The sequence below is a fragment of the Macrobrachium nipponense genome, chromosome 35, assembly GCF_015104395.2.
Source record: "Macrobrachium nipponense isolate FS-2020 chromosome 35, ASM1510439v2, whole genome shotgun sequence".
In the NCBI taxonomy this organism is placed as follows: Eukaryota; Metazoa; Arthropoda; class Malacostraca; order Decapoda; family Palaemonidae; genus Macrobrachium; species Macrobrachium nipponense.
In genome coordinates this window covers 57,125,026-57,142,501 of record NC_061096.1, presented here as the reverse complement: position 1 = coordinate 57,142,501, position 17,476 = coordinate 57,125,026, and the positions used below count along the sequence as shown (strand labels likewise).

Genomic DNA, 17,476 nt, shown 5'->3' with positions numbered 1-17,476 from the left:
AGTATCCAGTGCTGCCCTGAGTTTATTGGCTTTCCTGCCTTAATTGGTTACTCTGCCCACATCTTTTTCTTTTTTAATTCCCAGAAACCACTGAGTCAAGCCAAGCGAGGTTCTTTTGGTTATTTTGCACATTGCTAGATGAAAATTCGTCCTTCAGTTTCTGACTGTTGCTCACAGTAAGCAAGGACTGAAACATGAGGTAAAATGTTTAAGAGTTTTGAAACCAAGGATTTAATGGAATGTTGAATGGCATTCTTAAATCAGATTTTACATCGATTTATTTTGGCGGTCTCTTCAACTCTCGTTTAGTTTTATGGAACTTTTTCTTTTACCAAAAAGCTCAATGCAATTTTTTTTTATCTGCTATAAATATATTTTTTTAGAGAGCGAGAAGTTTAAGGTTGATTATAAAATCTTATTGGTAATTATGTATTACGATCAGTTTTTATTTTAAGATTCATGATGTCTGTATTTTACATAGTTATTTTATACTCGAATGTTAACACTGAGTCCCCTTCGTATCTAAAGTCGTAGTATGGAGTTATTTTCCCTCTCCAGTAGTTTTTTGACAGAGTTATGTAAAGATTTAAAAACATTATGTTTTACATATAATTAGTCTCGGTTTCGTTTGAGTTTGGAGCTGTCGAGTTTTTCCTGTTGTCATGTTTTAAACGGACTAATTACCAACTAAAACGCTTGTTGCTTTCTTTTTATATAAGTGGAAATTTTATACAACAGAATATAGGGAGTTTATAAGTAATTCCCAGTTTTCTTACCGGCAGGCATCAGTTCGAATGCTCTCTCTCTCTCTCTCTCTCTCTCTCTCTCTCTCTCACACGTGTGTAGAAGACTCAAGTCCTTAAACTTCCCATGGAAGGTAGATTCTTGTTACGTGCATTACCATAAACTATTGATTTCAGACCACACTTACTAAGAAACAAAGCAACGAATCCCGAAGATGGGACCAGACCTTGGAAATAAATAAGCCAATTGTATGCAGATGAGTGTTGTCTCCCATTCGGAAATGGAACACATTTCCCTTTATGTTGTCGCTTGCATAATGGTTTCTCATTCAGTACGAAATGCCTGCATTGCTGACATTATCCTTTGTTGCCGTAAATTCCGAAAGGAAACAGAATAGTGGACTTTGCCTGACTTTTGGTTCCAATTAATCTATATCAGCCAGCCATTTTTTTTCCCCTTCAGTAAGCAAGGCTGTTTAAACTGGTAAGACACCAGCTGCTCTCTCTCTCTCTCTCTCTCTCTCTCTCTCTCTCTCTCTCTCCTTATAAGCATGCCCAATCATCTGACTTGCAGATTTCATGTGGTAGCATATACTTTTCTTTCATATAAGTAAGATCAGGATCGGCTCATTCCTTACTTGTTGCAATACTTATTACGCGCCAGATCGCAAGTAATCATCTCGTAAGAGGTATATAGTTCATTTTGAGTGTAGGTTCTCCAGTCCAGGTTTTCTATACTTAGTATTTTTTATAGATAGTATTGAAAGCAGTGTAGGTTCTCCAGTCAGATTTTTTATACTTAGTTTTTTTTATAGATAGTTTTGAAAGCAGTGTAGGCTCTCCAGTCAGGTTTTCTATACTAAGTTTTTTTTTTTATAGAGAGTTTTGGGAGCCAGGCGTTCGTACTTCAACTTCGTAGTTTCTCTCAGTTGACGATAGTTTCGTTGGGTTGCTAAGCAAAACACCGAGCAGCAGGTAGCGGCGGAAATTTTGCGAGGATTCCTTTGGCAGTTGATCTTAGTAACAGGAAATGGATATTGCATTCAAAAGAAAAGAAAATAATCAGTGGTGAAATACCAGTTAGTATATAAATATATGGTTGTAGTTAGTGGAAGTAAGAGACCAATGATAGAGGTTTTAAACGATATCTGTCCAGTGTGTAGATAGCAACTTCCTCTACCAGTGGTGACTTGCTGACCTGCCTTGTTGGAGCAGCGTCTGATAACATACAGTCGTGCGCCGCTGCACTAAAGGCACTCGAATCGCCAGCTGCCCCCTTCCCCCTCCCCCGGCCTTCGTCAACAATAACCACCACCCCACCCCACTCTCATACCCCCAAGAGACGCATATACATACAAACCAACACTCACTCAGACCCATTACGGCCTTTCTCCTCCTCCCTTCCTCCTACTCTCCGTGGGAGGAGGTGAGTCACCGGCAACGAAATGACGCAAAGGTTCCTTCCTTTCATTTCACCTGATTAGCCCTGACTCACTTTTGTTTCTTCTTCGGTTACTGGGTGTTATAACAATCGTCGTTATTTGATGCTTGGAGTTGAAGTGGTGTTTAAAGTCATGTATTGTTCAACGATATTATTGCTATTCTCTCGCTATGTGATGAGTGATACTTTATTTGAATAGTTAGTACAATTATTATGACTTTCTTCTTCTTTATTTTAGTAGGAGAGCTGGCTTCTTTTACTGGAGCCAATGCACTCCCGTTTTTATAATGACTAGTACTATTATTACCGATGCCCTTCTTGCTAAAGCAGATAATATCGACTAAGATTACCAATTATTTTCAGCGTTAACCCCTTACGAGTAGAGCAGTCCTGAGATAATCTGCCAAGTCTTCTGTACCTTTCCGTCTCTTTAGAGATAATTATTCTTAGAGGAAAAGAGACCTCGAAGTCCTCCGCAAGGTCTCTTCTTCACTTGGCCTCTTACCTCGTAATGGGTTCCTAAACGGAGCCAAGCCGAGATAGAGAGGAAACTTCTCGGCGATAAGAGGGAGGACTGTTGCACACGCAGGGTCTTCGAGGGAAGGCGGTCAGCCCCCAGATCCACGGTCTAGATATATATACCTAGACCGTGGGTCTACCGTGCTCGGATCATCTTCCCGTCGGGCCAACCGTAATGTCATGTGGTGCTTTCTTTTGATGTATTACAAGCGAGTTGCCCGGATAGAGTAACAGACTCACTGGCACACTGAAATTGTTCCCGGTGCATTTTTTTTAAAAGTCAGTGACGTAAGTGGATCCTGAACTCTCCATTCTAAATTGTAGAACTTCAGCGTTCTGCACGTTTGTTATCAGTACAGTGCCGTCATTATGATAAACGTTCTTTTTTGTTCGTATTCTTTATTTAAAGGGACGTGGTGTCGTGTTTAGTTAATTTTGTAAATGGTCTTTATTCCGAATAAAATCTCTCTCTCTCTCTCTCTCTCTTGCGAGTTTACTTGCCAAAATTGGAGATTCTTATGCCAAACCATATACGTTACCGTGTCGTTAGAATCAGAAAGGAGCAAAAGGTAACTTATGCCACGAACGAGCAATTTCTTATGCTCAGCCACACTCACACGAGAGAGAGAGAGAGAGAGAGAGAGAGAGAGCCACTTTACCCCCGGTGTTTCGTAATACCTCTGACACGGTAACAACAACAGCAACGTTGGCTTCCTCCCGGCGAGTCACTCTGAGGAATTCACTATACTCTGTTTTTTTTCATCTGTCCCATCTGCCTATGGTGTTTGTGTATGGCAACACTGCGTCCCGGTAAATAGTTACGCTGTGTGAAAGTGTTAGGTTAAATAAAAGGATATCTGGGTGTACATTTGCAACTGAAAAGTGTTTTGATAATTTACTGTATGCGAATTACACCGTTAATATTTGAAATAGGATATTATTATAATCGTTGAATGTAAGCTGAATGTAACTATCTAAAGCCCGGGACGCAGTGTTACCATACAAAAACACCACAGGCCGATGGACAGATGAAAAAAAATAGAGTATAGTTAATCTGTCATTCATCTTGAAGTGTGTGGGCTGTTTCATACCAGTTGATTCCTGCTGTGATTTATGCACAGAATCGGCTGTTTTCAGCCTTCTGGGTTACGTGTTAGTTTTTTATTCATACGTGAGCGTGTTTCCCCTTCGTTTAAAGTAGCCAAACCTCCAGACATTATTATTCTTTCGCATGATGTTGGGAGGTTTGTGTGCGTGAAGAGAAACTCATGAATACAACTTATGGTTCTTCCCTGGTTATTTATGGCTTCCGGAATATGGCATCGTAGGCTTCGACTCATTATGCCTTTTTTTTTCTTTCTTTTGCGGGATTGAAAGTTTAAGATTCGAACGGCCCCTCGGTTCTTGCCATTATTCAAACTTTGTCGTTTGTTAGGTTGTTTAGGAAAGATAAAGGGCGTCGGTGGAGTATTCGCGTTGCGTATGAATGAATCGAAATCTGGGGGTTTGTCCAAAAAGAAAAAAAAATAGAAATGGTCTATCTTCATCCTTGTTTAAGTTTTCATATATAGTTTTATGAATATCAGGTGTGAAAATATATATAGCTGATATATAAGTTTTCAAATAGAGTTTTATGAATATCAGTTGTGAAAATATATGTAGCCGATATATAAGTTTTCATAGATTTATGAATATCAGTTGTGAAAATATATGTAGCCGATATATAAGTTTTCATAGTTTTATGAATATCAGTTGTGAATATATATATATATATATATATATATATATATATATATATATATATATATATATATATATATATGTAGTAGATATTGCCGGCTTTCTTCCAAAAAGAAAAAGAACAAAAATAGAAATGGTCGATCTTCAACCTTGTTTAAGCTTTCATATATAGTTTTATGAATATCAGGTGTGAAAATATATATTTCTAATACATAAGTTTTCATATAGAGTTTTATGAATATTAGGTGTGAAAACATTTATAGCTGATATAAATAAGTTTTCATATAGAGTTTTATGAATATCAGTTTTGAAAATATATATAGCCGATATATAAGTTTTCATATAGAGTTTTATGGATATCAGGTGTGAAAATATATACTCTAACCGATATATATAAGTTGTCATATTTCATATAGAGTTTTATGAATATCAGGTGTGAAAATATATATATAGCCGATATATAAGTTTTCATATGGAGTTTTATGAATATCAGTTGTGAAAATATATATAGCTGATATATTTAGGAGTGAAGTAATGGGTCTGGAATTTTGTTTTAATTTAGGTGTTCATTTTAGTTTAAACTTTTCGAGGTAAAATTTCATTGCTGATCTTTGACTTGAACGAAATTCACTCGCTCAATCAATCGAAAATTTAAAAAGCGAAAGCAGTCACTACGTATGTAAGTTTTTTTTATACACATACGTGCTTGTATGTGTATCTGTGCGTGTATGTACGTAGTGACGCTTTAATGTTAAAGATGCTCGCCTTCTAATTATATGGAATTATGATTTGTCGTGTGCTGGGAAAGACAATTCGATTTATAAGCGATAACCTTCGATTAGCTGGTTGAAGGAAAGCATTCACCAGAGCTTTCATTACTTCTTAAGCATTTCATCAAAAGTACGTGCAGTAGATGGTGCAATCAATTTCTCTCTCTCTCTCTCTCTCTCTCTCTTCTCTCTCTCTCTCTGATTTAGATTTAGCCAGCCTTGTGCTGGCACAGGCTCTTGCTCTGTAGCAGCCCGTTAATCTCACACACATATATATATATATATATATATATATATATATAATATATATATGTGTGTGTGTGTGTGTGTGTGTGTGTGTGTGCGTGTGTGTGACTGTACGCTCAGTTTCTCGTTATCATGAAGATATATACTATTACTTTCTTACATATTAAGCTATATATTTATGTATATAAAACAGATTTAGCATGCTTACTCCAACAGTAGTGAAATAGTATTGTTGTCTTTCTTGTCCTCGTAGCCTTTAGTTTCTAACCGCCAGAGGAAGTCAGACTGATAGAGAAACAAACAAACAAACAAGCAAACTGGCTTTGGCACACACGTACAAATGACAGCTTGTTAAAAGACACGAAGTTCCTCCAAGCTGGTTGTGCTGCGAAGCCATAACTGGGAGGGTTTTGAGACAACGAAGAAATTAGGTTGTACTACAGATTACAGTAAGCACATATACCGGCATAATATACACCCGAGGGCAACTTTTCTAGAGAGTTCTACATGATGTTGCGCAACTTTTCTAGAGAGTTCTACATGAAGTTGCGCTGATTAGCCTCATAGGTTCCAGCGCTTGGCCTTTGGCCTAAATTTCATATTCCTACATGAAGTTGGCTTATGGACGCTTAAACTAAGTAACTTCCGAATTATTTATTTTTATACAAAGCTTTGATGAGTGCGGAAATAGTACTTAGTAGCTATAAGTTTGGCTTGATTATCTGTCTTTAGTTTAATAATCCACTTTACTAATATTCGATGGTGAAAGGAGAGACAGAAAGGGGGGAGGGGCACGTTAAAGTACTCTATACAAATATTTTTCTTCTTCATGCTGTTTGAAAACTTATAGTTAGCATTTACTCAACGACAAAGCAAACATGTCTGACTAAAAAAGAAAAAACATCCATCTGACAATTATAAACGAGACGACGAATTTAATGGCAAGCAATTTCTGTTATTGTAAACAAGGAGCACATTTAGGAGATAAACTCTTAATGGGAGGTGTCAGGTATCAGTAGACAGAAATACTTTTCTTCTCTCTCTCCAAGATTTTGACGTCTCCTCATCTTCATCTTCTTCGTCTTCTTCCTCTTCTCCAATGTCGTGATGGTACGAGTCATGCCAGGGGGTTAAGTTGGTAGTACTGTTTGTTCATGCAGCAGTACTGGCAAATATCTTGATGGATCTGGGTGGAATATATGAGAAAATGAGAAAATTGTTGTTTTGTCTATTCCTTTTAAGCTTATTTCTCTCTCTCTCTCTCTCTCTCTCTCTCCACACACACACACACACACACACACACACACACACACACACACACACACATAGAGGGCTAAGAAACATAGCTGGCACGATTGCCAAAACCGTAGATTAATGTGGTCTCCTCATCTTTATTCCTTCACTTGCTAGGGTTGAATGGCTCTCTCTCTCTCTCTCTCTCTCTCTCTCTCTCTCTCTCTCTCTCTCCTCTTCTCTCCTCTCTCTCTCTGTCGTCCTTTTATGAAAGAAGAAAATGCAAAAACTGAAACGACTTCAGATAACGTTAATCATAGACAAGTGCAATGCGAACTTCCCTGATCTCAGCAGACGACAAGAATAAGTGCAATGAAGAGTTTCATTTTATTTATTAACACATTGCTAATGTTACCTATAAGTGTGGCTCGGTAATAAAAATTCCAGACATTTTTCACCAATAGTAGCTTTTTCTTTGCAATAGAATTTATGTTTATTATCAGGAATCCTACTCATCTTGTTGTCTGTGGTTACTCTCTTTATCGTTGTGTATTCATCCGTCAAGGATTTGTTGTATAGAACATTTTAAGGGGAAATGTTTATTAGATTCGGTATTTATGTTTTAGGCGTTCACGACTGTCATTATATTCTATATCCAACCATTAATTTTCTGCATGGAAATTAAGAGCAGAGAGTCGGGTTATATCTATGAATAGCCGGCAGTGCTCTTCTTCTTGAGCTTAATCCTTAACCTGGGTCGCTGTTTTTGATGACCCCAACCGGCTGTTGATGTGCCTCAGGAATATAGTTGTGTCTGAAATGGAGGATGACAAACAATTAAAGAACGAAACATGAGTGTGATAATAATGTAATAATCATAAAGTTGTTGGTGATGTTGTCATTTACAGATCAGTGATCTTGATGATCGATAGTTTCACACCTCTCTCGTACATTATTCGAGAGTTAATTACAGCCCCACTAGATAGCAATCATGGAGGGCAAACATTGTTTTGCACACTTGAAAGATCACATTTCCAAAAACATTTCTTCTGAAAAGAATAAAATAAAATAAAATAAATTCATGACGGTGTGTTAGACCTACGTTCTCTATGGTTCTCACCACCACGCTCCCTCAGATGACGTAGGTGCGCAGAGGATGCTGAACTGTTCTGTTCTCTCTTAACCGTGATTACAGCAAACAAAAAAAGACTAAATCCTTGTTTCGGTGCGTAGGGAAGGAAGCAACATCTTTCACTCAAGAATGACAACAATCCCAAAATTCTGAAGCAAGTGGTGAGGCTTGAATTCCGTTGAATTCCGTCGTAGTGAGAGTGAGATTTTGTGTTTATTGCGACTGATTCCTTGACACTCATCAGAGTTTTCTTAGTTCTGGAAGTTTGATGTTTCCATATGTTGAAATTAATCTGTTTGTGAGGACTGGAATCAGACAAGGAGAAAGCTCTAACTAACTTTATCGAAGTTTTTTTTAGATTAAGCTGGCCTTATGCCAGCACGAGCTCTTGCTCACCGAGTAGCCCGTAATCATTGCATTGTTGTTGTTTTTGATGAAGCTGACCTTGTGGCAGCACGGGCTCTTGCTCACAGAGCAGCCCGTAAAATCATTGAACAGAGACGGCTGTATATGAGGCAGCAGTGCGGACGGAAGCGTAGTGTCCGTCACGCACGCACATACAAAAAGGGACGGAGCCCCCTCTGCGATTATGTTTCTTTGCAGCTGCAAATATACATATATCTTCGTGCAGAGAGTACATTTTTACATGATATATATATCGGCGGATAGGCCGTAAAATGCTCTACATTTTAGTATATGGTATAAAAAGTATGTACATACTTTTTATACCATAATCACGGTTTATCCCTGACAGTTTTTCTTATGATAGAATGAACTAAACAACTGGCTCTGTATCCTGATCAGTCTATACCGCAGTGTGGGGTCTGCGGTGGTTGAAACCAATATTCTTTAGAAGCTTGAATGTCAAGTCAATAGCCCCTGTGTGCTTGTTCCATGCAGGGAAATAGATCAGGCTACCACCGGGCTATGGTTAAAGTTTCGTGGGCCGCGGCTTATACAGCATTATACTGAGACTACCGAGAGATAGATCTATTTTAGGTGACCTTGATTATACACTGTATCGACTGTACAGACAACTTGATTGCGCCGAAGTAACTTCGGCGCGTATTTTACTTGTTGCTTTTGTTTCAAGTCGTATTAGTGTTAATTATAAGGAAAAGTTCAAATCATTAGGCACACATTCATTTTCTAATTATATATATATATATGTATATATATATATATATATATATATATATATATATATATATATATATATAATTGTAATAGCAAATTCTTTGCTCTATTTTTTTGCACACGCTTCTCACTACAAAGCCTTGAGCTCCAACTTCAAAGAAGATTGAAGACATCATGATGTCCGGTACAGCGGGAAACGGACATCATGATATCTTCAAATTTCTTGTAGTTAGAGCTCAAGGCTTTTTTTGTAGTGATAAGCAGCCACCCATCCCAAAAAAAAAGCAAAGAATTTGAGAGGTTAAGAGGGCATTGTGGCTGTTTCAATTTCATGTGTATCTGGTAAAAATGACCAGTAGATTCTATATATATATATATGTGTGTGTGTGTGTGTGTGTGTGTGTGTGTGTGTGTGTGTGTGTGTGTGTGTGTGTAAATAAAGTAATGCCAACGGAGGAAAAATGAAAAGACGAGAAATGCCGAGATCTTTCGGTCTATATGTGACCTATAGCATCACGTTTTATAGATTTCGTGATCAAGTTATTAAGATATATATATATATATTATATATATATATATATATATATATATATGTATAAACTCAAGCGAATTTTTCAAAGTATAGCTATTCGAAGAGATTTCAGTTAACAATGGTACAAATATTTTGCCAGTTTCATACCCCCAGTTACAAACTGGCAAAATATTTGGTACCATTGTTAACTGAATTCTCTTCGAGTATATATATATATATATATATATATATATATATATATATATATATATATATATATATATGGTGACTTAAATTTGTGTGAGCGAACTCCAGCCGTCAACTTGTGTATGTTTCGTCACTTGCTGTTTCTTCTGCTGCTGACATTTTCTTCGCATTATCGAGAACGGTTTTCCCTTTTTGTCTGCGATTAACCGCAGTGATTATGACGCCAACGATGACAGATTCCCTTCTCAACCTCGCATTATTTTCTCCTCCTACGAACTAAAGACTGTTTTCACTCCATAACCTTGAAGTTTTATATTTTTGAACTTCCTGCTTTCACGCTTTCACCTCAAACGCATGTACGGAAATCCTTACGTGCACACACACACACACACACACACACCACACACATATATATATATGTTTGTGTGTGTATAAATATATCACTTTTTCGCAGTGAATATTGCAGTACATATGTTCAGCATAAAATTGAGACCACTGACTTGGCTCTTTGTCGGGATCGGCTTGTGCTAGACCTAGAGCCTATAACACTCTACTGACTGATTGAATGAACAACACACTAAAAACCAACATTAACTACAAAACCAGCAACTTCCATAAATGAGCTGTCGTGCAAGCCAGATCTACTTCCGGTTATCATGTATTTTTTATTCATTTTAGATATTCGGCTTCCTCTGAAATTGTTGGTTTTTCTTTGTTTTAGCATCTCAGTTTCTATACTCTGTTTTTTTTCCATCTGTCCATCCGCCTGTGGTGTCTTTGTATGGTAACACTGCGTCCCGGGCTTTAAATAGTTACGGTATGTGTAAGTTTTAGGTAAATAAAAGGATATGTGGGTGTACATTTGCAACTGAAAAGTGTTTTAATAATTTACTGTATGCGAAGTACGCCGTTAATATTCGAAATAGGATATTATTATTATTGTTGAATGTAAGCTGACTGTAACTATCTAAAGCCCGGGACGCAGTGTTACCATACGGAAACACCACAGGCGGATGGACAGATGAAAAAAAAACAGAGTACAGTAGTATAAAGGTTATGAGAACCCTTTTTTTCTAAATCTACCTTCTCTCAGTTGTTTTCATCAGTTCACAAAATTCATCATAGTTGAGACTTATGGATGAATGAGAAATGAAAACGGTAATGCAACCTTTCTCATAAACTAAACAGTAAACGAGAAATTGGGTGTGAGGTTTCACTTGGTAAAGTTTACGATCAGAATGAATGGAAATGAACATCGTTAAACCGCAAGTGATTCAAATGTAATGATTTTGAACAAACTCAAATCACACAAAAATAACAAGCAAGATTAATCAGGGTTAAAATAAGATTGATATCAATTGCAATAACTAACTGATTAACAAATTCATGTTAAAGCTTACACGTTTACATACGAGATATTAGTCATCTTAAAAATCTCATTGACAAAATAAAATTACCAACCCCCCTTGAAGACCTCAGTGCAGTAATAATCTCGCATATTCTGTAAATATTACTCCTTACAGTCATTACCTCATCAAACAAAAAACTTTCGGTGTAATTCGCACACATATCTTTTTGATAGCGTAGAAAATTGATTTATCATGGCTGTATTTCTTAGACTTGCAATCAATGCAGTTTATAATTTTCAGGCAAAGTCACAGTGTACGGAGTCTTCTATGACTGAAAATCTGTCATTATTTAATCATTTTATTTTTGGAGTTTATGCATAGAATGCCAATATTAATTGTGGTCATAGTCTATAATGTTTTATCAAACTGAGTATTCTGGCACAATGCTGGTGATGGTAATGATCGAAATATCCCACATGTTTTAGCACAGTAATGATGCAACTCTCCGAAATAGCATGCTAGTATACGGTACTGTACACAAGACAAAATCCATTGAGAGTTATATAAAACATAATCAAACCTTTATGTATCTCTAAGATGCAGTCGTGAGTGAGCAGAAAATTATGGAACCAGCTGTAGTACAATAGTCAGTTTTTACTGCATGCCTTCATTTATCATTTATTTTAGGCTCCTTAATGTCTTGTACAACCAATCAAAAACTGAACAGTGAGTGCAGTATCTAATTACAGAACCTGGACGCGATAACGCAACAGGACTGTTATAGTAGATTCACATCAACCGTGCATTTGATGTCTAGGCCAGTCCCTTACGACGCTCCTGATTACCTATTGATAAGCCAATGACATGGCTGGAAACTGTCTCTCTTGGGAGTTCACGTAGGCAGGATGTATGATCCACTTCTCCTAAAAGACGTATACCTCAGGAGAATGAGAGTTTCCAGCCCTGTGACTGGCTTATCAACAACCAATCAGGAGCGTTGTAAGGGACTGGCCTAGACATCAAATGCACGGTTGATGTGAATCTACTACGGTAGTGCGTGAAGGAAATCACTAAAGGACGTAATGAGAGGTGATAAGCTTTCTCTTGTTACGTCTTTGTAGCTGTGATGAATATCCCAGAAGGACCCCAGAGGTTCGGTGATACACTTGTTGCTCCCTAGACTATAATGGCTCTATTGTTCCGCTTTTAATGAAAAGCGGCCAGACGCTGTTCGTTCCATTTGGTGCTTATTAAATACAAAATATCAACCTCTTTGCTAGGAGGTTAATTCTGCCGTTAAATTTTGAAGCAGGCTGCATGAGATACAAGTTACATTTGCAATTGGTACTGAACCTGTGAACGTGATGGAAAGTACTTATAAGCACAACCTGCATACTTACGAGCTCTTCTTATTTATCTGACTCCTTCACTTCTTACTCATGATAAGTGGTAGTGTGCTTTATAGAATTCTAGACTGATGATCCCGAATACACCTCCTCTTGATATCCTCAAACTTTTATGCTAGAACTCCGAGATACTGAAGGAAGATGCAGACTAACCAGGTTTTAACAGCTCAGGTTAGCATCTTTGTCATTGCCAACAGGTCGCACGAGTCCCAGGTTTAAAGGCCTGTCTCTGAAGAGGTACTAATGCAGTGTAATTTAATAACAACGTCCATTTACAGCACTAAGGCCCAGATCTCTTAGCCTAGTCGTGTCATCAGTGTCTGTCATATTCACTGTTCCACAGCTTCTCTACTTCCCTGTTCCAGCGCCTCAGTCGCGTGGTCGGTATGGTGTTTGCGTGCCACCTCGGTATCCGCGAGTTCGATTCTCGGGCATTCCATTGAGGAGTGAGATATTTGTATTTCTGGTGATAGAAGTTCAATCTCGACGTGGTTCGGAAGTCACGTAAAGCCGTTGGTCCCGTTGCTGAATAACCACTGGTTCCACGCAACGTAAAAACAAAATACAAAGAAACAAACGAACTTCCCTGTTCCATTGTTTCTACAATTTACCAATGAAGCTGGTTTTTTGTAATCTCTCTCATGGCTTCGGGTAATCAGTTGTCCACATGGCCAGGCTTTGGAGTGACTTTCCTTTAATTGGAAGTCGGAGGGTAAAAGGGAATTCCTTGACCCAACATGAGGCAAACCCAACTTCTGCTTGCTGACCTTGCAAAACAATGCATATTTGTCATGCATCCAAGACGACTGGCCATGTCTTCTGGAATAAGAGCATTAACAGTTTCCAGCGAACACTGTAACTGATTCGTCTTGCCTAATGCAAAGTGCAGAGTATCGAGGCCAACCATACTTTTCTCAGCCTTATCAGACAGCCCTGGGTAAAGATAGCCTAGTGGTAACTGATTGATTTTGACATTTTTCCATTACATTGGTCCTGTGTCCAAATCCCACTCAGATTTCCGAAACATTTTCTCTGTCACATGACCTTGCTTCCCCTGTCGGTTAGACTGGTGGTTTGGGGCCACTGCATAGGTCTCCCTGCATAGTCATGAGTACCCAGTACCTTACTCTCCTAGGTAGTATCACTTGGAAGCAGAGAGGAACTGGGTGCTGTTCATACGTGTGTGTGTTCTGTCTCGAGGACACTGCTCCAGTGCGGTGACTTCCCTTGGGTGATCTATTCATTAAAATTTTAATGTCCAGGTATCTCTGAAGATGAAAAGAGGTGTGAAAGCGAGAAGCAAACTCTTACAGAAGACTAGAGGTGACAAGCAAACAGAGAACTGTCGAATCAACTTTATGATTGGATAAGACAAGAGAGAATGAGAGGGCAAAACATCACTATTACGCCTCTCGCTACTGTTAGTAAAATGAAGAATATTTTAATGATAATGAAAAACTACCAGAATTTAATAATGACTTTTTTTTTTTGCAAAATAATGACGAGAAAATTTATACTGAGTAGTTTTTTTTTTTTTTTTTGTAAGAATCCAAGATTTAAACATTTCAGTTAAAAAAGTTTAAAGTCCGTTCCCTGTGTATGTATGTATATATATATATAATATTAGCGTGTGTAATAAAAAAGGACCATAAATCACTATACACACATTGCAACCATATATATTTCAGCAGTGATCAGAAATACAGAATTATTCAAAATATATAGGTATAACTTGTAAAGTTTTCATCTTCATAGAGCTCTCTCTCCCTCTCTCTCTCTCGCTCTCTCTCTCTCTCTATATATATATATATATTATATATATATATATATATATATATATATATATATATATATATATCAAGGGCCAACAGGAAAAAATTGAAAAGCAGCAATACCTAGTGCTTTCGTGTATTCTTCATACACCTCGTCGGGTTAAAATATCATATAAGAATGAAAAACAGCTTCGAAATCTCAAAGGTAAACATAAAAACGAAAAAAGTAAGATAGAGAACAACCAAACAGCCCAGTAAAGAAGCAAATGGGCCACAGCACAGAATTACACTTAAAAGGATAAATTCTACAAACAGAAATGAAACTACTAAAGACTGGTTTACACTTACGCACTTTTGTGGTGCGGTCTGTTGCGGTGTGGGACCGCAAGAAACCGCGTGAAACCGCACTATAAACGCACCAAAAGCGCGCCACCTCGCTGGCGGGAGCAGGGGAAGACCGTTAAAGCCGCACGACGCCGCCAGGATTTTAAATCATTTCAAATTTGTGCGTGGCGTCTGGCGGGTTGATGATCTCGCACGAAGCCGTAAGCGGCGTGGCACAACAAAAGAGGTAAGAACCCGCACTGTGCCGTGCCACACCGCACCACACCCCACGTGGTGCGATGTAGTGCGACGTCGTACCATCTGCGAGGGAGGGTTATGGCGTGATGTTACGGCGCCGTGCGGTGCCCTTATGGTGCCTTCATACACGGTTAATAAATGGCGCGCACATGTTGCGGGGCGTGCGGCGTGTTACGGCATCTCCCTAGGTAAATTTTTTTTTTTTTAGGTGAACCTCAATACTTTTTTTTCTTTTATTAAGAAATATTACTTTCCAAATTATATTTTACAATTTTGTATATACATTATAAGATCTATGTATAATATAAAAATATTACAATTTGTTATTTTTCTAAATATGTTTTTCAATTAGAAACACTGATTCGTGAAAATTTTGTTAACATTAGACTTTAAAATGATCTTGTTTGAAGGTGCTGTTAAAAATGCCATTGAAAGTGCTGTTAAACGATGCTGTTAAACGCTGTTTGAAGGTGCTATTAAAAAATGCAGTTAAAACCGCTGTTTGAAGGTGATGTTAACTTATCTTGTTTGAAGGTGCTGTTAAAAAGGCCATTGAAAGTGCTGTTAATAGAAGCTGTTAAAATGCTGTTTGGAGTGCTGTTAAAAACTGCTGTTAAAAATGCCATGGAAAGTACTGATAAAAGATGCTGTTAAAACGCTGTTTGAAGTTGCTGTTAAAAATGCCATTGAAAGTGCTGTTAAAAGATGCTGTTAAAACGCTGTTTGAAGGTGCTGTTAAAAGATGCAGTTAAAACCGCTGTTTGAAGGTGATGTTAAATTATCTTGATGGAAGGTGCTTGCTGTTAAAAAGGCCATTGAAAGTGCTGTTAAAACGCTGTTTGGAGGTGCTGTTAAAAACTGCTGTTAAAAATGCCATGGAAAGTACTGATAAAAGTTGCTGTTAAAACGCTGTTTGAAGGTGCTGTTAAAAATGCCATTGAAAGTGCTGTTAAAAGATGCTGTTAAAACTCTGTTTGAAGGTAATGTTAACTTATCTTGTTTGAAGGTGCTGTTAAAAAGGCCATTGAAAGTGGTTAAAAGATTCTGTTAAAACGCTGTTTGAAGGTGCTGTTAAAAGATGCAGTTACAACCACTGTTTGAGGGTGGTGTTAAATGATCTTGTTTGAAGGTGCTGTTAAAAAAGGCCATTGAAAGTGCTGTTAAAAGTGCTGTTAAAACGCTGTTTGAAGGTGCTGTTAAAAACTGCTGTTAAAATGCCATTGAAAGTGTTGTTAAAAGATGCTGTTAAAACGCTGTTTGGAGGTGCTGTTAAAAACTGCTGTTAAAATGCCATTGAAATTGCTGTTAAAAGATGCTGTTAAAACGCTGTTTGGAGGTGCTGTTAAAAACTTCTGTTAAAGATGCTATTGAAATTACTAATAAAAGATGCTTTTAAACGCTTTTTAAAAGTGTTGTTAAAATGCTGTTTGAGTTTGGTGTTAAAAGATGCTGCTAAAATCGCTGTTTGAAGGTGCGTTAAATAATCCTGTTTTAAGGTGCTGTTAAAAATCCCATTGAAGGTGCTATTAAAATGGTTTGAAGTTGCTGTTAAAAGATGCTGTCAAAAACGCTGTTTGAAGGTGCTGTTAAAAATATTGGAAGTGCTGTTAAAAGATGCTGTTAAAAATGTTGGAAGTGCTGTTAAAACGCTCTTGGAAGTGCTGTTACAACGCTGTTGTAAATGTTGTTAAAACGCTGTTTGAAAGTGCTGTTAAAACATGCTGTTAAAAACGCTTTTCGAAAATAAGGGGGTAGGGTGTGTTGGGGGGGGGGATGAGCTTAAAAATCCAACCCCTTTTTGAAGGTGTTGCTGACTATACTTAAATGAATAAATAAATAAATGACTTTATAATTCGATGAAACTGCATACTAAGCTCTCTCTCATGGTTGCTATATATATATATCTATTATATGTATATATATATATATGTATATATATATATATATATATATATATATATACATATATATATATACTATATATATATATATATATATATATATATATGAATATGTATATGTATATGTATGTGTGTGTGTGCGTGAACTCAAGAATTTTACGCTTCCCTCATCAAATAAGCTTAAAGCCCCTTTTTTTCTTTCATTCTTAAATCTTTAAAATAAATTTTTTCTTTTTTAATCATCTGTAACTGAAATAGTATAAAACTTTCCAGCTGACTTTTCAGTTCCTCTCCCGACGGAGATATTATTTATTGACTTACTTTTCAAGTCGTCTCCATTTGCATGGTTTCTGCTGAAGCCGTCGAAGTCTTCAGGAGGAGCCTTCAGTCGCTCCAAGCCCTTCCGAAAGGAGACTCCGCCAGGAATCTGAAAAAAACGCATCGAAGCCGAAATGAGGTTCGGCGGAATCCCTGGAGCTCCAATGGCATTTTCCAATTCTGACGTTTAGATCGGGTGGAAAGAAAGGCAACCATGTTTGCTCTTGGTAAATTTAACTTTGTGAAAAATGCAATGGCTCTGATCCCTACCGGATCAGTGGTACAACCTATTATAAATGGAATCCGAATCCTCGGATTGTATATTGGTAATAACGCAGCATCTCTTGTTCTGGGAGGACTTCTTGGCCGCGCACATCAGTGCATTGTAGGCCAGACAGCTCTCCAGGTTGCTCAAGATGCTGCTGCAACTGCCCGGATGGACACTGAAGACGACCTTTTCTATGCCACC

The 17,476-nt window shown here is 37.7% G+C and overlaps 1 protein-coding gene across 1 annotated transcript in view; it reads left to right on the top strand.

Moving 5' to 3' along the window:
* Positions 1-17,221: 17,221 nt before the first annotated feature.
* LOC135208370 (dnaJ homolog subfamily C member 3-like) overlaps positions 17,222-17,476 on the top strand; it is a 1,449-nt gene continuing 1,194 nt past the window's right edge. Inside the window, exon 1 of the mRNA XM_064240471.1 lies at positions 17,222-17,476. This exon is cut by the window's right edge and continues 1,194 nt beyond it. Coding sequence (XP_064096541.1) covers positions 17,222-17,476 — 255 coding nt within the window.